General features: G+C 40.2%; 1 protein-coding gene across 1 annotated transcript; it reads left to right on the top strand.

Annotated features, from left to right (window-relative positions):
* The first annotated feature begins 3,428 nt into the window (after positions 1-3,428).
* LOC146496628 (G-protein coupled receptor 151) lies at positions 3,429-5,621 on the top strand. Its single transcript, XM_085142360.1, has one exon. It carries the CDS (start codon positions 3,727-3,729, stop codon positions 4,858-4,860), a length of 1,134 nt encoding a protein of 377 aa, XP_084998486.1. The 5' UTR covers positions 3,429-3,726; the 3' UTR covers positions 4,861-5,621.
* The last annotated feature ends 16,905 nt before the right edge of the window (positions 5,622-22,526 follow it).

Raw genomic sequence — 22,526 nt, 5'->3', positions numbered from 1 at the left:
GTGTACCGTGGGACAGGCTTTGTGCCTTTGATGGCAGACCCATGAAAGAAGTGAGTGCCTCAGGTCTGGAGATAGTCGGACAATAATCGAGCTAATAATAACACTTGGGCTGACTTCCATGTAAGTAAATGCAGTTGTTTGCTATGTACGGTGGTGCAGTTGGTAGTACTGTTGCCTCACAGAAAGAAGGTCAGAAGTTCAACCCTGATGTGAGTCAACCACTGTCCTCCTGCAACAACCTCACATGCTTCTCTGCCTCTCCTGACTTCCTCATACAGCACCACTATCATATATTTTTTATAGATACACAAAGACACAGTGCAACTCGTTCCATATATTCTTTCTACTTACTCCACCATCAACTCTTTCAAAGCAAGCATCCCATCTGAAGTGCTCTTTCTCAGCATGAAGCCAGTGTCAATCCTGCCATATCTTCATTGCATGGCTCATCAAACCCAAACTCTGCACATCAGCTTTGTTGAAAATCAGAAAATCAGTAAATCAGAAAATCATCTCCATTCCTCAGGTATCCTGTTAAACAATCTGGTCAAAATGTCTACTGCCCTCTCTCATGGACATCTCCCTGTGGCATCCTGACCAGCTGTCTTTCCACTCTTTGTAGATGCTCTCACATCCTCCTGACCTTCATGATTCACTAACTGTCCTCCATTCATCCTCTTACTTTCTTCATTCATCAGCTCCTCAAAATACTCCATCTATGTTCCCTGCACTCTCTTCACTTGTTGGTAAATTACAGGCTCTGTTCTTAATCACCGTAACCTGCTGCACATCTCCAGCTCAATCTCTCTTCAGCCGATCAGTACAAGTCTTTTTAACTTAGTGTCCAGCTTCATGTCTTTACCGTTCCCTTTTCCACCTCTCTCGTGCACCAAGCCTCAAAGTACTCTTGTCTGCTTTTGTTATCTTTCTGCTTATTCCACTTTTTCTCTGCCTTTGAATACATTCTGTACTTCCTCACTTTATGGACAAATCCAATGAAACTTCAAAATTGCTGACTTTCCCGTCAACCTCTGACAAACTTAGTTTTTAGTGCTAAGGTGCTCATTTTAGCATGCATGTGAAATAAAATTGAGGTCACATCCACTGCAAACATTGGCGTGCTACCTGTATTATTTCCCCATTTTATTGTTACTGTTGCTATTTATTTATTCATTTTGCTCAGTGCTATTATCTGTGGTTCCGCTCCAGTTTGTCAGAGGTGAAACAAGTGGGCGCTGAAATCTGTTTGCATTCACAGCCTTGCACACACCATAACATATCAATTATCCCTGATTACTGCACACCTTGAGGGCTGCACCCCTGCTCCTGCTATTATATAATCCCTTTAAATACCACAGGAGCCTTTTCCCCCACTGCAATTACACCGCTGTAACTATTCATTCATTAGATCTGAAGCTCCGGAGTGGCTTTAAAGCCTCCATCCATCTCGCACTACTTCGTGATGCCTTACATCTTCCTAACCCCATACTGTGATGGTGGTGCCGGTCTCCTAGCAACCGGTCCTCTCAGAGGAGGTGACAGCATTTGAGTGGGCACCCTCACCTCTACACATTCACCCCCCGCTCCTCCCCTCCAACACCTCCAACACCCTCTCCCTTCTCTCCACCAACCGGATGCTCTTCAAGTCAAGTAAACAGACCTCACTCTGTGGCGCAGTGTGCCGAGTGCACTTGTGTATGAAGTTCACCGTATTAGAATGATAACATCACTGAATAATGAGTTCGATGCTACACTTCCACTCATAGTTGGATCATTGAACCACCACATGGGTGCCTCTGGTTAAACAGGACATAATATATTTGACTCTATTTGCTTTAAAGTTGTGTTTTTATCTATATATACAGTAGACTTCTACTTAATAACTTATTAATACTTCTTGAATGATTTATTAACACTTGAATGGGTTACAAAAAATAAATCAGGTGTGATGTTTACCCTTTCTTTTAGGGATGCTTAAATATTACAGGCTAGACTGACACTAACCTTATCTAATGAGTTAGGCAAGCGTATGGGCCATGATGTGATCATTAAATACAGTAAATGTCACACAGCCACTGATAGGTGTTTTTAGCATAACTAAGGACATCAATAAAACTGCTCAGTTATAAGGAGTGATTTAAGTTAGAAAGAGTGACATCTGATGATTCACCAAGCAAATGTACAAATGTTCAAACTCTACTGTGTTAAAAGTTGATGTTATGGACTTTGCATGTAGAAACAGTTGATTGGAGAACGCTGCGTATATGTGAACTAAACAGATCTAAAGTGACAATACTGCAGATGGACTTTCCATGATGTGCCAGCTACACCACAGAGATTTAGACAATTATTGATATTTTAAAGTTTGAACAGTGTGATGACAATAAAACTAGCCAAAAAATCTTTTACCTAAAGGTGGATTTATTATGCTGTGAGGGACGACAGTGAAGTGGGTATTTGATGGGTATGAGAACAATATGAGCCAAAACTCAGTTGGATCCACACAAGAGCTTTTGGGCTGTTATGTTAGACAGTGAACTCTGCTACCATCATGAATCACCATGAACCAAGATGGATTGGTGGATTCACGGAGCCCTAGCATTTGGATAGTGTCCATGATGTTTCCCATCTCTCAGATGCTGTTTGCCTCCAAGCTGTTGTGATGGGATGTCAGAATGTAAAAACTTTCTTTCATGATTTCATGCTGTTTTTCTTAAATCCTCAAACATATTTTTCAGGGCAACTAACTTATCTGTAACAGCATTTCTAATAATCTAATATTTCCCAATATATTTAATTCTGATTTTCAATAATTGAGGTGCTTCATACCAAAGTACCTGTTTCAAGGCTTCTCTAGCTGCTGTAGGTAACTATAGTTCACTTTGCAATCATAGTGACTGGGAGAAGATAGATAGATAGATAGATAGATAGATAGATAGATAGATAGATAGATAGATAGATAGATAGATAGATAGATAGATAGATAGATAGATAGATAGATAGATAGATAGATAGATAGATAGGGTTCATACATTATAAATGCATTAGTGGAAGAAGAAAAGAAGAATTTACAATTTTAATTTTGGTCACTATGAGCAACGGTTCACAGATGCCTTAGCCCTGCCTTCACTATTTGATTTGATGTCAAAAGTCACACAATGTTGCTTTTACTTATTTTTATTATTATTTTAATCTTACCTTTACACTAAATAAACTATAACATTAAAATGTGACACTATATATCATTTTAAAGTCCTAAAATTGCGAATTTGGTCCCCACGTTGACCCAAGTTTCCCTCCCCTAAAACTGAACTATATTTATATCACTTGGCAAAATTCGAAAATTTGAGGCATATATTGGTGGATTTACGGTAGCGCAGGCTTATTAGGGCACGATTACTCTTGCATGACTACGTTTGTGAGGTTGTGGATGTAAACCATGTCCCGCTGCGCTCACATTTTGGGTTGGCTGCAGCCTGGAGCGACACTGTTAAAGTGACGTGAGTGCTTGACGATACCAAATGGAAGCATTTGAAATAGCCTACCTGCCTGCCCGCTCACCCACTCGCTGATGCGCTCACGTCCTCGTCAGAAGCGCTTCAGCACTGCGTTGCGCCGGACAGCTCCTCCGACTGCTCTGCTTCCAGGATTTGCGTCTGCGGGACAGTTTGCTGAATAGGTTTTGTTACTTTAACGAAGGCTAACTTTCAAGTCACGGTGGGAGAGATGAATACTGAAAGACCATCAAATGTCTCCTTTTTTGATTTCATTGGAGGAGTTCAACTTCTTCAAGGGGAGAACACCCGGACAGCCATGCCTGTCCTCTTGATCGGTGTCTGCGTGTCCGGAGCGGTTGGGAATTTGCTCGTTTTGCTCATTTTCATCCGTGACTTCAGGAACGGAAAGGGCTCTGAGGTAAAAGCACTTCTCGCTTCTATAGCTTCTACGGATTTGGTGATCCTGTTATTGTGTGCGCCCGTGCGCGCCATCACCTACTATAAGCAGACCTGGACCTTGGGGAGTTTTGTGTGCAGCACCACAGACTGGTTCCAGCACTCGTGTGTGGTTGCAAAAACTTTAATCCTCGCATTCACCACCAGAGCCAAACACACTTTGATTCCCAGCAACGCCACGGGGGGTCTGCAAAACCCGACGTGGATTCACGGAGCCCTGGCGTTCATTTGGATAGTGTCCATGATGTTTCCCATCCCTCAGATGCTGTTTGCAACCATGCTGCCGTATGGCCGCGACAATATCTGCGTCTCCGAAATGCCAGCGTGCGCGTCTGACTTCATGAGTTTGTTCTACAAAATTTATCCGACTGCAACCTTTGTTGTGCCAGTCATCTACACAGTGGCCTACTACACTAAAATGCTGCACACTGCGGTGAACCACGCACCGAGACCGCAGCACCAGAGCAAAGTTATCCTGGTTTTGTTGTGTCTGAGCGGCGCCCTCGGGCTCATGCTGCTGCCGGAGTGGGGGACATTCACCTGGATCAGACTCGGCTACTCCAGGCCTCCCGTGGGTTTAATGATGTGCGCGCAAGTCCTTCTATACGCATGCAGCTCTTTGTCCCCGGTCATCTTGATGACCATGTACGACGATGTGCGTCAGGGACTGATCAGCATCTGGTTGATCGGGACCTGCAGAAGCAAGAAGCGCGTGCCCCGAAAAAAATGTCCAAAAACGGAGGGGAACGGAGCAGAGGTCGGGGCAAACGCCGTCACCAACGCGATCTCGCCAGGGAACGAGAAGTCGTTCCCAGATGTGGAGCACTTTTGGACAGGGCGCAGAAACACACACGTGGAAGAGGACCAGGACCCGGTTCCATGGGAGAGAGAAGAGAAAATGTTGTAATCAGAAGTATCTTTTTTTTTTCCTTTTAGCAGAATATTTCTGCTTGTTCTGGACTGGTTGCTAGTTTTTTGACCCACAACGCAGACCCTGGCTGAAAGTCTGTAGTGGCCTGTGTGCTATCGTAAGCTTGACTAGAAGTAAAATAAACTCAAACAGTATGTTTTGGTGTTACGCATATTTCTGTTCTTTTGATCTGAATATTGCTTTTATTTGCCCGCAGTTTTGATACGCTGTCACTTAGGACATGTTTAATATGTAGCAGAGGAGATTTGTACAGATAAGAAGCCAGTGTAAATACTCAGAACATTCCAATTGTGATTGTGTACATGTGATGCATATCATCGATATTAAAACCTTCTCAAATACTAATCGCCCTGTTTCGTTTTTCCCCCTGAAACACCCACCCGACCTTAATCACTGATAAAATACAATTCGACCATCAAATCGCTCCATTTTCAAAAGGTTTTGACATGCCATGCTCTGTACAAATAGATCATTCCTCCATATTAAATTCACAACTAATCCAGCTGCATAATTTGGGTCAAGTGAATAATGATATTTCACTGAAAGCAGCATTCACTTTTAGAAAGTAGTAGTGCATAAGCTGGACACTCAATGACCCTTTTTTTCACCTTTATGAATCAACAAAGTGATAAAGAAAAAATGCAATAATCCCCCGTTTGAGTGTAAAGTAGCTAAAAATGGCTGATCACATAAATAAATATATGTCAAAATTATACCCAACTCTTTTTTTATATATATTTATTTCTAAAAGGGAAAAAAATATAATTTATTTCTAGCAAACAGAGGATGACTCCCCATATAAGAAATAGTTGTAATAAAAGGAGTGGAACATTATATATGCATTTTGCAAATGTTTTATAACACACTGCAATCAAACTGTAGATCGTTATAGCATAGTTTTTAGTGCATAATAAAAGTGTAGCTTAACTTTCTTATAGATACTCATACCAGGAATACCAGCCACATAATTGCATTTTTTTTTTTTTTTTCCGCCTGTCCCATTTGGTTCTTTAGCCATCAGAATTGTTGTCTGAAGACCAACAAGGATACCCAATGGATTTATTTTGCCAAATGGATCATCATGGCATTGCCGTATTGGTCCATTTGATCGACCTTTGTTTTTATTATTTATTTTATTTTCAGTTGTTACAGACGGGACAGACATGAGTGAGGGATAGGAAAGGGAGAAAGAAAGAGGAAGGAAAAGAAAAACAGAAGGGGAGAGGGACAGTGAGAAAGGGGGGAAGAAAAAATATCTCCGGGATCACCTGTTGAGAGAAAAAGAATAGAAAACAAGCAAAAAAAACAAAACAATGCAACATACTATACACAACACCATCGCATTAATCTAGCTAAGTGTAAACAGCAGTAAATACTAAATATTGAATGTTGTTGTGCAGCACGCAGGACAGACAGCGCACAATGTGCTTTGAAGTAGCAGCCAAGAAAGGTGTGATTTAAGTCTACGAACAGTGAACACCCATGTGCACACCTGTGTGGATCGGCGCGCTTGTATTCAAATGGTTTCCCCATAATTGCATATTTTTAACCATTCTATAAATCTTTATTCACTGCATATAAACTGGAATGGCGTCCAAAGTAAAATCAAACAAGCACATTTTAAATGAAAGGAAAGCCAACATGAAGCGTCTCTGTAAGGTCTTCTGGCACTAAATGCCACCAGAACAGGTTCAGTGTACTTTGGTAGGGATACTCCAAGTCTCTGGAACTCTACAGTGGGAATGAAGCACCATTCTTACAAAATATGTTCCCTCATTTTGTGTTTTGATGAGCCTGTTAAAACAAAGGTGTGTTTGAAAGTAACACAGCATTTTAGGAAAGGAACATCATACTAACAGTAAAATATGATGGTGGTAGTGTGATACTCTTTGTTTGTTTTACTGCCTCAGGACCTGATAGACTTGCTGTGGCACATGGAACCATGAATTCTGCATCTACTAAAACATGAAGGAGAATTTGCGCAGCCTCAAGCTAAAGCACACTTGGGTTCTGCAGCAGGACAATGATCCAAAACATACGAGCAAGTCCACCTCTGAATGGCTTAAGAAAAACAAAATAAAGACTTTGGAGTGGCTTAGTCAAAGGCTCCTGACCTGAATCTGATTGAAATGCTGTGGCATGACCTCAATACAGCGGTACTCTCCAATGTGGATGAGTTACAACAATTCTGCAAAGATGAGGGTGACAAAATTCCTCCACACAGTTGAAAAAACCTCATTGCCAGTTATCACAAAAGCTTGATTGACCAACATGTTATTAGGTTTAGGGACAATCACTTTTTCACACAGGGCCATGTATTTTCCCCCTTGATAATAAACATCTACATGTAGAAACTGCATTTTATGTTTACTTGTGTTATTTAAATTTGTTTGATCATTTGAAACATTCTAGTGTGACAAACATACAAAAAAAACAGGAAATCAGGAATGGAGCAAACACTTTTTCACACTGATTTCTACTCCATTTTTGCAGCTCTGATTCTTGGTTATCACAAAGAAACTACCACACATAGTCATTACACTTCTTGAAGCCTGCTTTAATAAGTCATTTACAGGTTATGTGTTTACATCTAAAAGGTGACTAAATAAATATTGGTAGGTTGATTATTACCAGATTTTTGAACCTCTGAAATACGATTCCTGACATCGGTCACTAAGGACCTATTTAATTCTTTAGTTCTAATTTGCAACCTTTTGCATAAGTGGCCTGAAAATATTGTAAAAGTACTGACAAGCGTGACACATGCATAGGATGAATAATTCACCTGAAGCTCCGGGGCCATTGTGCATGTTTTATTTTTTCCCTGTGGCTCAGTGAACTAGCCAATCTGTCACAGGAAAGCATGGATGTCAGCACCCGTGCCTGATACGCTATTCATATGTCGAATTCTATTTGGTTGAAAATTATAGGCTTGAACAGCAAACGTAACAATCTGGGAGTAAACAGCAATGACACAGACAGTGTCATTAGTGTCATTAACAATTATTTTCAACCCAGTTTAAAATACAGTTAGGTGCATTATTTGTCATTTTCTCTGCACTTCAATCCCATCATCAATGATTTTACATTATTCAAGATGGGATTGAAGTGCAGACTTTGGGCTTTTATTTAAGGGGTTTAATCACAGTATTGCATTTGGAATCGATACATAGTGCCCCGTTTTCAACTTTTTCAACATAACTGGACAAAGTAACACAGTATCTTGAGATGCTCTGCTAGGTCTTAACTGCAGACACCATCAGTTGCTGCTTGTTTGAACACCTAGAACAGGATAACCTGAGTGGAGTGCCCACTCAAGATGAGACTAAACAAACCAACATCAAACCATTTTCCCGCCCTCTGATCTAGATATCTTTGCCTGTGCTGAATTATTTTTATATCCCCAGTGGGGGGAAAATTATTCGCTCCACTAAATGTTTTTTTTAGCATCATGCTTCAGAGTTGTGATGCTGTGAGAAAACATGGTTATGCAGGACATCTCAGGAAAAAAAATGTTATTGTTTTTGTGCTATTGGCTTGCAACTGATGGCACAGCTGCTATGATGCTAGAGGTGAACACTGCACAGAAAAGCAATAGTAGGAGGGAGAGGTCTGACACAAAACAGACTATTTTCTTAGTCTAACAAGTTGGAGTATCCCTTTAAAGCAGGGGTGGGCAACTCCAGGTCTCGAGGGCCGGTGTCCTGCAGGTTTTAGATCTCACCTTGGGTCAACACACCTGAATCACATGATTAGTTCTTTACCAGGCCTCTGGAGAACTTCAGGACATGTTGAGGAGCTAATTTAGCCATTTAAATCAGCTGTGTTGGTTCAAGGACACATCTAAAACCTGCAGGGACACCGGCCCTCGAGGCCTGGAGTTGCCCACCCCTGCTTTAAAGCCTAAACTATGAAATAATTGCCATACATTTGTTTTAAAATGTAGTATTTATTGAAACTTCTGACAAATTACAAAAAGTAAAAAAATAAGAATTTGTATATATGAGACTGAATGAGTTTTATAAAAGAAGGATTAATTGACATAATAATAAAGTAATAATAAAGTGTTGCTTGCTACTTTGTTAAATATTCTTAAGGTAATATAGCTTTAGTGACATTTGAAATGTACATTAATTCCAAAAATACCAAACTAGACCTGTGTGATGTGTTTTGAATGTGCACACTGTTTAGCAGCATCTTGGCAAAATGCATCTAAATGACTGAAGTCTAATTTTCCTTTTGTACAGGATCATGTCCAGAAATTTGTTTATGGAGTTGCTGCCTGGCACCTGTTGTGAAAGTTCCAGTTATGCTGGAAGCACTGCTGTGTGTGGCTTTATAGTATCATCCAGAGGCACACGATGTTTCTGCAGCAACTGTGTCGACATGACTGTCATGAGAGAGCGTTACTTGAGGCCCCGCTCTGATGACCTGTTGGCTAAGATCTGTGGCAGAATTTCACGGTTAGACAGCAACTACAGTCTCAGCTGCAGAGCACCTGTCCATCTGTCTCTGGCAAGTGTCAGTTTCATAATTGTTGTGTCAAGTGTGATTAGGGTGCCTGTCACAAACAGACACACCCATAGAAATCCTCTTGGTAACGATATGATTAAATGTTCAACAATGTTATGTGTCTCAAAGAAAATTTATCATATTTAATTATTTAAAAAATTGTCATTTTATTGCATTTATGCTTTTTGCTTTACTTTTTTTCATTATCTGAGAGCTCAAATGCTCTGCCACCTAAGAAAACACCAGCAAATAAAAAAGAAAAAAACTGTGCAAAAGCACACAAAACACAAGAGAAGTTGAATAAAACACAAAGGATGTAGAAAGTACACAATACAAATTTCCTAATGACTGGTGTTTACTCTGCATTTGACCTCTCAAGGCGACTGTAGGATAGTCCATGGATAGTACACACATTGTTCTCAAAGCTCCTACACCAGAGTAGTTTCTATGGAAACTACTCTACATTAACAAGGACATTTTCACTTTAGTTCTCCTGGTAATGATGGTCAAATCCAGAATAGCAATTCAGCTTTTAGCCGTTCAGTCAACCTCAGTCCAATTGCTTGCTCATCTTCCACTACCATGAGCTAACTACCAAGGAACCTAGCTTAACATCTTTGTTTCTGATGGAGCATTTCCACTCTGGAAAGACACACAACAAGGTGTAGATTTCCCTTTGCTGTTATGCCCAGGGAATGGCTTCCTGGGTGAAAAGTCTCCATTTGTAACAGGTGACCCTGAGACATCAAGTGCACTGCAACTTTGGAAATGCTAGCAAATAGACAAATGCTTCAACAGCACACAAAACACAGTGGAAGTTTAATAAGAATAGAACAGAAAAATAAAGAAACTGCAAAAGCTCAAAAAATTCCTCATAAAACACAATAACATGACGAACCACCAGCAAAGCAACAAGCTAACTGTAAATGGCTAATAGCTAACACAAATCTACAGTTTTATAAGAGTCATTGGATTAAAACACACATTACCTTGCATCTTTTTTTCCCTTAGATGAATCCTTCGCTTCTTTTGAGCGTGTCTCATAGATTTTTCACAGGCTTTGGTTTCTGTCACTACTGCAGTGGCTCCATAGTCAATTGATTTGAACATTTGGCTCCATATTGTAGTGGTTTACACATGCAAAAGGTCCCTGGATAGAGATCAGGAGGAGATATAAATCCCTGTGTGGTTGTATCAGGAAGGTCAAGATAATCTGCCAAATCAAATATGCAGCGCTACAAGCAATGGCAACCCTTTGTGAGTAAAGGAGGATCTGGAAGTAGCTTCTATATACCTGATGTAGCATCAAGGTTAACTGGGAAGTTTTACCTTTGAAGTAAAACCCACTCATTCTCAGTTTAGGTGGGTTTAGGAATCAGTTTGAAGCAAATTCTTTACATACCTTTGATGGTTTGTTCCGGGCTACTTTGTTTGCATTTTTGCTCTATCCTTATTGTTGGGAGAAAAAATATTTGTATAATGATATGATTGTATTTTTAATTTGTTGCCTGAACACATTTTAATGAGATAAATGCATTAAAAAGTCCACAAGCTGATTTTCACTTTCTGCCTGAGATCAGAAAGCAGATGGATATTCCTGTCTTCCAGCTGTGCAGTGTCCTTCTGAGCTTTGTCCAACTCTGCTTCCACAGCCGAGACACGAGCTCCCAGCCAACACAGAACAGCCACCAATTAACTACCTGCTATGAGCGCCACGACACCATGGCGACCATAGATCTATCATTAAGTTCTGTTTGTCCTGTTTATTTCTTTAAAGGGCAAAGCCTTCCTCCTCTTGTTTCCCACTCCTCTGCCACTTCCTGCTGAAGACTCACAGCATAAGCAGAATGTTAGACATTTTTCTCTGAAAGTGTCCCATTTTTATCCAACAGCTGCTTCTATCAGTTCAATCAGAGAAACGCTGCAGACACAATAACATGCTATCATATTGTGAGCATTTTAAAAAACTGGAAGTCTTGGAAATGGCTGTACAGGTCTGCCAACCTTGGATACCAGACTTTGGTATTTCTTTAATGAAAGCCTTGAGTAAGGTAAAGAATCAGATTAAATCCTCCAGTACATAAAAGGCATGGTTCCAGCCCTCCAGCTGGGAACATAAAGGACACCTCCTGAAGAAGACACTTATATTGAGCTTCCTCTCTTATCTTTTGAGTATAAACTGAAGATAAAAAGCCCCTCTATAAAAAATAAGTTGATTAGAGTAGCTATTTCTAAGCATTTGCCACTTCTTCTAAAGTGCATTAACCAAAAATTTCCATTGTACTCGTCCTAAATGGTTTCCTCTGGAACTGTTTGGCATAGATGACTAACCACAGGTTTGTCTTGTTTAGGAGCAGGTGGGCGAACAGCTAATGGATCTTTTTATTTTTCTTTACAAAACCTGGTCAACCACCAGTGGTCATGACAACACTTTTCTTACCTCCTTCATTGAAGATGCATTATGAGTAATCAGCTTTTAAATGGTGAAGTAAACCAAAAGGTGAAACCACGTGTCTCAAAATGTTACAGGCCACTGATCTATTAATAGATAGCTTAATTGTTCTTGATGGAAATTAATTCTAGTGTCATAGTAAGTTGTGTGTGGCAGGCAGAGTGAGGACCCAAGGTGCAGGACTCTGAGACAAGACTAACCTTAAAACACAAAGAACTGAAATATAAAGATTGTACTGAGAAAATTGTTGGAAACACTAACCAAGAAAATAAACCAGAAACTTCCAAACCAACAGGAGACACAGAGGGAGATCACGACAATGGACAATGGGAGACTGACACATATGTACACTGTAGGGTGATAAGAGTGGAAAGAGCTGGGGAACACAGAAGGAACAAATTAGGCTTGACAAGAAAGACGAAGCAAAATTGAGCATAATGCAGATGAGACTGAGGCTAACAAAACAGAAGCGACAAACACGGAAGACAGAGACGAACACTACAACATACACACATAGACACAGATGAGACAGGGACAGACTGGACATGAAAGGGAGCTAACTAAATCAGACAAGGAACTAAGAGCTAGAAACATGGATAACTAAACTAAGGCGCACAGGGAAATAATACCAAGTTAAAATGTCAGAAATACATCATAAACCCATACAAACTCAATACACTGGGTTAATGACCCAGGCAACATGACATCTAGACCATATGACCGACATCAGATTTAGACTCATCATCAAATTCTACATTATGTCTTAAAAAACAGCAAACCATGTCCTTACCTAATACTGTCATATCAGGATCCTGCAGAAAGTCTTAGGCAAAGCATCTGTAAACAACGTCCTGCTAACAGCGATGCAGGAATGACATTTTCTTGTCTCATCCCAAAAAGCTGTACAAATATACTCTAAATTCATGTGTTACAGTTCTGTCATCATTAAGGAACTTTAAGAAGTAGGTTAATATTTCTCACAAAAATGAACTGGCAGTTAGTGGAAGTAGAAGACCTCCCGTATGTCTGTGAAGGTTCTCAGTCATCCAGGTCATCGTAGTCAAAGGAGCTTGCAAAGAAAAGCGTCTGGACTTCTTTAAGTTACTTGAAGACGTTTCACCTCTCATCCGAGAGGCTTCTTCAGTTCTAAGGTCAAATGGTGGAGAGTCCCAGATATAAACCTAGTGGGAGTGTCCCCCCACAGAGGGACAAAAGGACCCCCTGATGATCCTCTAATCGCCTGAGCCAAGGTGTGGAACTGGGTGTGGGTCCCAATCAGCCAGGAGTTTCGGGTGAGTTCATTGTGAAACCTGGCCCCACCTTATCATGCGAATTCCTGAGGTCAGATGGCCCAGGGTGTGAGTGGGCGTTAAGGCGTCTGGGAAGGGATCTCAAAACTGGATTATAGATGGCAGACAGTTGGTGTCGTAAACCACCGCCTCTGTTCAAAGATGGTCGCTCACAGTGGACATAGATGGCTTCTTTCACTCCTCTTTCAAACCATCTGTCCTCTCTGTCCAAAATGTGAACATTGGCATCCTCGAAAGAGTGTCCTTTATCCTTAAGATGCAGATGGACAGCTGAATCTTGTCCAGTGGAGGTGGCTCTTCTGTGTTGTGCCATGCGCTTGTGAAGTGGCTGTTTGGTCTCTCCAATGTAGAGGTCTGGGCATTCCTCGCTGCACTGTACAGCATACACCACATTGTTAAGTCTGTGTTTTGGCGTTTTGGTTTCTGTTTCTGTTCCATGGTCGCTGCCTCCCCTGTCAGCTGTATCTCCTAGTCAAGTCTGCCTCTGTTCTGTTTCCTGTTTTACTTTGAAAGTCTGTGTCCTATGTCAGTATATTGAGTTTTGCTTCCTCTTGGTCTTGTCTTGTCAGATTACTCTCAGGTGTGCTTTCCTTGTGTGTCTCATTCCACTCGTTATCCCTCAGGCTGAGGGATAACGGCCTTAAAGTACGCAGCCTCAACGATTCTCAAGGGCCACATACTTAAAGACCGCTAAGGCCAGAAGTGCGAGGCTTGTGAAATGGGACGTCTAGCCTCCGTTGTGCTGCCCAGGTTGCCTAGCAACCATGATACTAACAGCTGGAAACGTTTCATATAGCTTTGTTTGACAGAAATGAAGGAGAAAATCTTTTGTTCCTTTGTTTGTTTGTTTCTACATGAGCTTTTGATTATTCTCTGTAAGATTAAGCTCAGCTATTGAACAGTGTATATTTTAAAGTAAAGGCTTTAAAACCACGTTAGTACAAACGTCACTAATGTCACATAACTTTGCCGACATGTGGCCAACAGTAATGTTTTAATGTTCTTCGTTATTAAACATTTGCACATAAATAAGTGACATGATATTCAGTACTTACTTAAAGTTTACTCTTCGGCGCCCCTCATCCGCTGTTTTTTTCGACAAAATTATCCACACCCACCACTGCGCTATGCATTCTGGGATATGTTGGGCAACGAAGTCTACACTGCCACGTCCTTAAAATTCAGGGAAATTAAGGACGCATTTGAGGGCCGCATTTCGAGCAGCCTTTGAATTGGGACAGCCTTCGTCGCGTCGCGGTGACGTAATCGGCCTTAAAATGCGGCCTTTAAGGCTGCTAACCCTGAATTGGGATACAGCCTCAGTGTATTTAAGCCCCGTGTTTCTCTTTGTCAGTGTTGCGTCGTCTGTGTTCCACCCCTCATGTAATGTCAGGTTTCAAGACTCTATACAGGTCATGTTCATGTTGCTTGTTCTTGTATGTGTTTCATAGTTCTTTCATGTTCATGCACAAAGTCTTGTTCACAGTCGTCACAGTTTTTAGTTTCCCCAGTTTAGGTTCCAGTTTAAGTTTCGCCTCTGTCCTTACTGCCTTGCTTTGTTTTCTGTTATTCAGCCATAATAAAAGGCTCGCCCTTGTTTAAAGTTATTTCCGTCTCCTTGGCTGTGTCCACGCCTGGGTCCACACACACCTTCACTCGGTCTCCGCAGACCGTGACACTCCCCCATGGACTGCAGGTCAGCTCTGCTATGTTGTATTCAAGGTTTAAATTTTCAATCAGACAAAGTTTAATGGCCTCTTTGCAAATCAAGCGGGAATGAAGTATTTTGCTATTTTTTGGGTACAATTGTCTTGTGCTTATTTCTTATTTCATGTGCATACATGCTAAGAACTGTGTAATGTTCCTAATGTGTTTGTAGTACAGAAGTATCAGAGAATAACTCGAGCAATAAACACCTGCTTCAAAGAACCGACCTGTATCTGTGCTGTTGTGCAGAGAGCTGTAGAACACATTTAGAATGGATTATAGTGGAGACAGTGAATCACGTCTTCTCATCCAATATCAGTCTCTGTCCTCACAAATGCATTTCTGGAAGAACGGTCAAAAAATCCCATAAACACTCCTTAACCTTGTGGAAAGCCTTTCCAAAAGAGTTGAAGCCTTTATAGCTGCAAATGTTTGACCAACATCACATTAAACCCTATGGATTAAAGACGGAGGGTCGGTCAAGTTCATTGGGGTGTAAATCCTTTTGGCTACAAAGCAGTTTCTGGTTATTCAATGAAATGGTGACTTTTAGGGGGTATGAGAAGAGATCTAAGTGTAGAGGCACAAATTGCTCAGCAATCCTCGGGCCAGAGAAATAATCAGACGGAACTTCTGTCACATCTTTTGAGGTCTCTGCTCTTCTCCTGTAGTATCCCCTGAAGCAGTAATTATGGTAGCGGAGGAGTATCATGGACCTGAGCTGTATCAGTTCAAGCTCTTAGACCAAGAGTTGGTACTGCCTGATGCCAGAGCTCCCTCTCTCTCCACATTTTGCTACCATCGTACCATCTGCCACTGATGCTGAGCCATATGAGCATCTGAAGGGAAAGAAGGCAGTCTGGGCTTGCAGCTGTCCAACACAAAAATTCAAACCCTTGTGCCAAAACTAAATGAGACTAAATAGAGAATTGCAAAAGATAAAGAACAAATAAATAAAAATGTGGCACAATAAAAACAGTTTCAAAACTCAAATGCAAGGATGTATATGCTTTTTATATTTAAATAATAATTATAATTTCTTGACAGATTATTGCAGCTTAGTAGAGATGGATGGGGATAGTCAGGTGGTCACCAGCACCACCATTAACCCGCATCAGTTGCGTCAACAGTCTAACCTTTGAGTGGTTGTGAAAAGAAACCTGCTTTTAGTCATCTGTGTGTTTACCAGTAAAGCAGAGGCCGCCTGTGGCTCCAACGCCCCGGCAAATTTGACATTTTAGTCTGCCTGAGTGAAAAGAAAGGTTACAGGTTGAAGAGGGGGAAAAAACGAGCCTCTAAAGCTCTTCAGTATGATTGTGCTCTTGCACATAATTTATTCATTGGCAGTAGACCATGTCTCCAAATGTCTGCCCCTGGGTCATTTGGTTTTATATTCACTTTATTTGTAGGGGTTTTTAACATCCTAGGATACTAAACCAAATAACAGACCTTTTTTTTGTCAGTCAGTCAGTTGTGATAGAGATATGTGCAGCATTATTCCCTCATATTTTTTTTTTTGAGGGGGAGGGGGAATTTTATGTAAATTATTTTTTCTCCTGTGTTAATTAAAGGGTGTATGTTTTATAAGATTTTACTAATTAACTACTGCTTGAACCTATGTAAACTACTTAATCTAATGCAGTCAAAAAGTAAACATTATTGTAAAATATGGGACCTTTTCATAGAGTAAATGTTGTTCATGCTTGAGTGTTACAAATGAGATTTAAGTCTGGGCTCTGGCAGGGCGCTCACAGAGTGCTCCCCAAACCACTCTTTTGTTATCTTGACTGTGTGCTTGGGGTTGTTGTCCTGTTGAAGTCCACACTATGCCCACACTATGCTTCACTGTAGTGATGCCAGGTTATGAGCACTGGCTGGTTTACTCCAGACGTGACACTTGGCATTCAAGCAAAAAACTTAAATCTTTGTTTCATCACCCCAGAGAATTTTGTTTCCCGTGGTCTCAGAGTCTTTCAGGTGTCCTTTGCCCACCCACTTCGGTTGTTATCAATCCATACAAAGGGCATTATTAGCAGAAATTCAAAGCGGGTGCCTTTGTCAAACATGTGGCTGGCTGTCGTATGCGTTTTATTGAGGACTGGCCACTATACCAAACAAGCCCGATTGGTGAATTGATCGAAGCCTGATTCTACCCTGATTCCTCAGGTTGCCCAGGCTGCCAAGTAAGAGTCCAGGTGGTTGTAAATGTCTTCCATTTGTAGATCATGGAGGCCAACGAGGTCATTATTGGGATCTTCAGTGCAGCAGAGGTTTTTCCCCAGATCTGTTTCTCAGTGCATTCCTGTCTCTGAGGTCTAAAGAGCATTCCTTGGACCTCATGGCTGGGTTTGTGCTCTAACACGCATTGTCAACTATGGTGCCTTATATAGACAGGTGAGTGCTTTAGCAAATCATGTCCAATCACTCTAATCAGTTTAATTTTAATACATTTTTGAGAATTTCAAGTAAACGTTTTGCACTTTGTTATTATGGGGTACTGTGTATAGAATGTTTAGGTAAAAAATGAATTTAATCCAAAACGGCTGTGACATGACAAAATATGGAACAAGTACAATGCTGTGAATATTACAGGATGCACTGTTCATTACAGTTTTCCTACATGATAAAGAATTGAAATTGTAAGTAATAAATGTGTATGATTACAGAAAAACATGTGATGGCTTACTGGCCAGAAAGTTCTTTGCTTGCTTGCTTTCTTTCTTTTCTTTTTCCTTTTTTTTTTTTGATCTATGTTTTTTATCATTTAACCAATTATTTATTACTAAATTAATTTGGTGTAATATGAATATGATTGGACGGGTCTTTTTTTAGTAGGAAAAGCTGCAAAACTTATGAAAATACAGTTAAAAGTCCAAAGTCCCGCTATCATATTTTGATCCAGTTGGGCTGGATTGGAGTCTTTGCTGAACCAGTTCTGGCCCCTGGGCCTTAGGTTTGACACCCTTGATCTATCTATGGATCTGAAAAAGAGAAGGAGAGAGAGCCTTATCAGCCTTATCAGTGGCTTTACAGAACTCGTTTAAAAAGAGGCTAGTGCTGCATCACATCTGGCAGGCAGGTCCAACATCTCTGAGGGTAATAGCAGATTTTCATTTAATCCTAGAATAAAAACACTGCCCAGGACATTTATATTTTAGTAAACAAGCAGCAGGGTGGTAAAGTTCACTGTAATGCCCCCAGACCCTAAGAAATGAAAAAACAACAACATTTTTTTCATTACAGCTCATTATTTGGGCCAATGGGAGTAATTTGGAAAACAGTTTGTAAAGGAAAAAAAAGAAGAACATGAAAATTAGAGTTTATTTGACAGTTTTTACATTTTAAGTTACTTTTATATTCCTTCATCCTTGTTTGATTAAACATTTCAGTTGTGATTGCAGTGCTCCCTACAGTCAGCAGAACTCAACCTAACGATCCAGGTAATGACGATTTTAGACCGCTGACTCATAGCCAATGCAGGGCTACAGTTTGGCCTTTACAACATTACATTTATCTAATGCTAACAAATCTGCTGATCGCATTATGCTTCTTTTTTTTTTTCTTCCTATTGTTGATTTGGCTAGGATTTAATGTCCATGTGGCATTATTAAGGGGGGGTCAGTTTTTCACCGGGGCATTTTCTGCCCCAACTAACTGCATAACTATTTTTGTTTATGTAACAATTTGCCTTTATGTCTCTCTTTTATAGCAGAGATCCAACTTATGACCCTGGTGATGTAAGTGCATGTCTGAGCTTTTCAGGATGCAGATCAGAAGCACATACGGTTAAGGCATTCATAATCTCTAACCACTTAGTGGATAATCAGGTTGGAGTTCTCAGCAAAAAGCCACGTCTGCCTCCTTCCTGTTTCCTTGTCTCGTCTGAAAGATGCAGCTGTATTTGAACAAAAGAGAAACTGTAGTCATTAACCTGGTTCACAGATTTCTTGGCTCTTTCCCGTGTGGGGCTAATCCTGCAGTCGTCTAATTATGGCTCCACAGAGCCACAAGGGTTCACCCCAGGTTCATCATCTCCAAGGCTTAGGAAGCCAGGAATGGTCCTTAAAGTTTAATTATGTGAAACCTTTAACCTTATGACTGAATTTTTGTCTTCTTATGCTTTTTGGTGGGGGTATATTGCCCCCATTTTTTTTTTTTTTTTTTTACATGGAATCATATATTTCATGTAAAATGGACAGAGCCACTGTGATTTCACCCACCGGTCTCTGATGACACATTTTGAACCTTCATTGTTAACATGCTGGAGCAGTAAGTTATCATGTGCAGCTTCATTCGCTTCAGCTTCATTTTTCAGTCTTAATGACTGAAGTCTGACATAGCCATTCTATTCAACATGCCTGTCATGCAAGATGCTGTGCTTTGTGTCTTTTTTAACAGCCAAGGGGCTGTGACAAGATGTACATGCTGCTTCCCCCCTCCTCCTCCCCCCCCCCTCCCCCTTTTCAACTGTGATGGGCTGGTGATGCTGCCTTGGGCTCATACTGTGGCTTTATTTGCCTTTCTGCGTCCTCCTCCTGCTATGGAGGGTTTGTCCAATAAAACATAACAGGTCTCAGTCAAATATTGTTTGACACAATTATAATCCTACATGTTACCAAACAGTTAGGCTTTTAAGGAGGTGATTTTCACCACTTTAGACAATTTTTTGAGTCATTAACAGAGGATTAAAAGGATTACAAAGGAATGAAACATCCAATTTGCTTTCATAGATATTTTTCATGCTAAACCATGCTCTCTTGGCCCAAAGTGAGGAGGAGTATTGTCTAATTATAATAATAACCTGTCTCAATTTCATACAACACATCTGGATTTCTTCATGCTCCAGCTGATTGAACACAACTGTGTTTCAGCCTCTCTTTGTCTCTCCTGGGATTGCCTGGCTGTGACCTGTTTTTTCATTCACAGTCCAGTAGTTCAAAACGAACACTTTAAATAGTGACGAACAGACAAAGAGCGCCACCACATTTGCAGAAACATCTAAAAGGAATGTACTGAAAGACATCACAGGCTGGCTCCACCCACTGATGCTACACAAATCATACAGTAATTAGTATAAAACAAGAATCTCATCTTCTAGAGTCAAATGTGAGGCCATGCAACAGGACAGTGATCTCACGAACATCTGCAAATGTTTCTGCAAAAGAAAAAAAATAATTGCTTTCTCAGCTGGACTTTCCAAAACTCTAATTTTATATTTTTCTGCTTGGAGTGCCTTTTTTCCTGAAATGAATAATCTGTACATTTGACTTGAATTTGACTTATTGAATATTTCCATCCATAATCCTGGGTTATATATAGTGTAAATGAGGAGGAAGAAACAACAGAAGGAAATCCATTTTCTAATGATAATGTGAAATGTGTCATTGCAGCTTCACGGTTCTTTATACACACATTTCTCATTCTTCTGATTGTAACAAGCAGATATTTTCAGTATTTTTCTTGTCTTGTGTTCACAGTTTATTTCGACTGCCCCCAAGTGGATACAAAAACAACAACAAAAAAACTGTTATTCCAGGTTTTAAAATAAATATGTGACCTCCAACCCCATGCTGAGAAAAATTACATTTGTGACTCCCGACTTGACAAAGTTCCCCTGAGAGTAGTGGAAGACAATAGTTTCACAGGCAGAGTAATCCCCCTGTGGAGAGAAAACTAATCGTAATGTGTGAAATTAGAAAGCTGTAGTTCCTGTAGTTGCAGTTTAATAAGAAAAATTGAAAAAAAAAGTTAATATATATTTGCAGGAAATGGATGGGCCAAGACAACGAAATGTTTTTTTCCTCACGTACTTTGAGAGATATCGACTCAAAACTGCAAGCACAGTTACAATGAAGCATCATCTGTGGAATGTACTTTCACTTACTGCAGTTTTAAAACATTTATACTATAAAACCTTTGTTGTAGTGCAGTAAGTGTCTTATAAACTAGTTAATGTTACAAATGTTCAAATTCCTCCAGTAATTTGTGCCACTTTTAATGTTTTTAACACAGAGAAACATGCTCATGACACGATACTGTCACGCTAAGGGCGACCTTATCTTTAAACACATCCCTCAGGGGATAAATAAGCAGTAAGCCTCTGAGAGTGAGCAACTAGCTCCACCTTCTGGTTTAAAATAAGCATATGCCAAGATTTAAGTTTGACTTGCTTTGATTTTGCTTCTTCTGTGCTATAAAACTGTGTTTTATTTTTTTTATGTCTCTAACAAACCTGTTTGCTGCTTTTACTTTCATATTACCCTTTGACAAACTTAAGTTTGGTGTGAAAATAGTGTGAGAACTACAGTTTATTTAGCTGAGATATAACTATAAAAGTGCAGATACAAGTGCAGGTATAGGTGCAACAATGGACTTCAAACTCACTCAAGAAAATGGATTATTGCGACTGCAGCTCTTTCAGCAGTTCATTGCCCCTGCATGTAGCAAAACAAGTGAAAGCTTTCTCTCTGCTTTAGCTTTAGCCTCTAGAAAAATAGGACAAAAGCAGAGTTTGTGCAATTCTAACGAGCTTGAGTGTTTAGAAATGGTTCTCCGGGCTTCTTAAAGGGCATTCAAAGCTCTTCATTGGATTTTGGCTGCTTTTGTTCTGTTCTCTGTCAAGATGATCCCACACAGCTTCAGTAATGCTGAAGTTCATGCTCTTGTGTTTTTATTGTATCGTATGCTTTTATTAAACTGTTGCCAGTTGGATGTTTTCTAGATAGTATTGTATGTGGATCCAAATCCAGTGGTAATTAAATTCCATTAGTTTTGGCAAGATCCCCAACACCACTGACTAAAATACCGCCCCAAACCATAACAGAGTCGCCAGCATGTTTTACATGGTACAACGCTGACTGTTGTACCACTCTCCAACCTCCTGCATACACACTGACAATGATTTAAATTTTAAAAAAATCCAATATTGATTCATTCCATAAATCTGTTGCCACTGAATTTCAGTCCAGTTTTTGTGTAATTTGTAATAACTCTGCCTCTCCCTGTTTTCTTACCTTAAAAATGGCTTTTTGAAGGCCACCCTTCCACTGAGACCATTTCTGATATGTACAGTGGCTTGCAAAAGTATTCGGCCCCCTTGAACTTTTCCACATTTTGTCACATTACAGCCACAAACATGAATCAATTTTATTGGAATTCCACGTGAAAGACCAACACAAAGTGGTGTACACGTGAGAAGTGGAACGAAAATCATACATGATTTCAGTCTCTAGATGTGCAAAGCTGGTAGAGACATACCCTAAAAGACTGGCAGCTGTAATTGCAGCAAAAGGTGGTTCTACAAAGTATTGACTCAGGGGGCTGAATAATTACGCACACTCCACTTTTCAGTTATTTATTTGTAAAAAATGTTTGGAATCATGTATGATTTTCATTCCACTTCTCACGTGTACACCACTTTGTGTTGGTCTTTCACGCGGAATTCCAATATAATTGATTCATGTTTGTGGCTGTAATGTGAAAAAATGTGGGAAAGTTCAAGGTGGCCGAATACAGGGCTGGGTATCGTCACTGATTTCTAGAATTGATTCAATTCCGATTCACAAGGTCCCGAATCGATTCGATCCACGATTCGATTTAATTCGATTCGATTCGATTCACTTCGATTTGAATCTGGGAAATTTTGACAGTCAGAAATATTA

The sequence above is a fragment of the Neolamprologus multifasciatus genome, chromosome 19 (assembly GCF_963576455.1).
Source record: "Neolamprologus multifasciatus chromosome 19, fNeoMul1.2, whole genome shotgun sequence".
Lineage (NCBI taxonomy): Eukaryota > Metazoa > Chordata > Actinopteri > Cichliformes > Cichlidae > Neolamprologus > Neolamprologus multifasciatus.
Note: the sequence above shows the minus strand (reverse complement) of the source record. Positions and strands in the feature narration are given on the sequence as shown.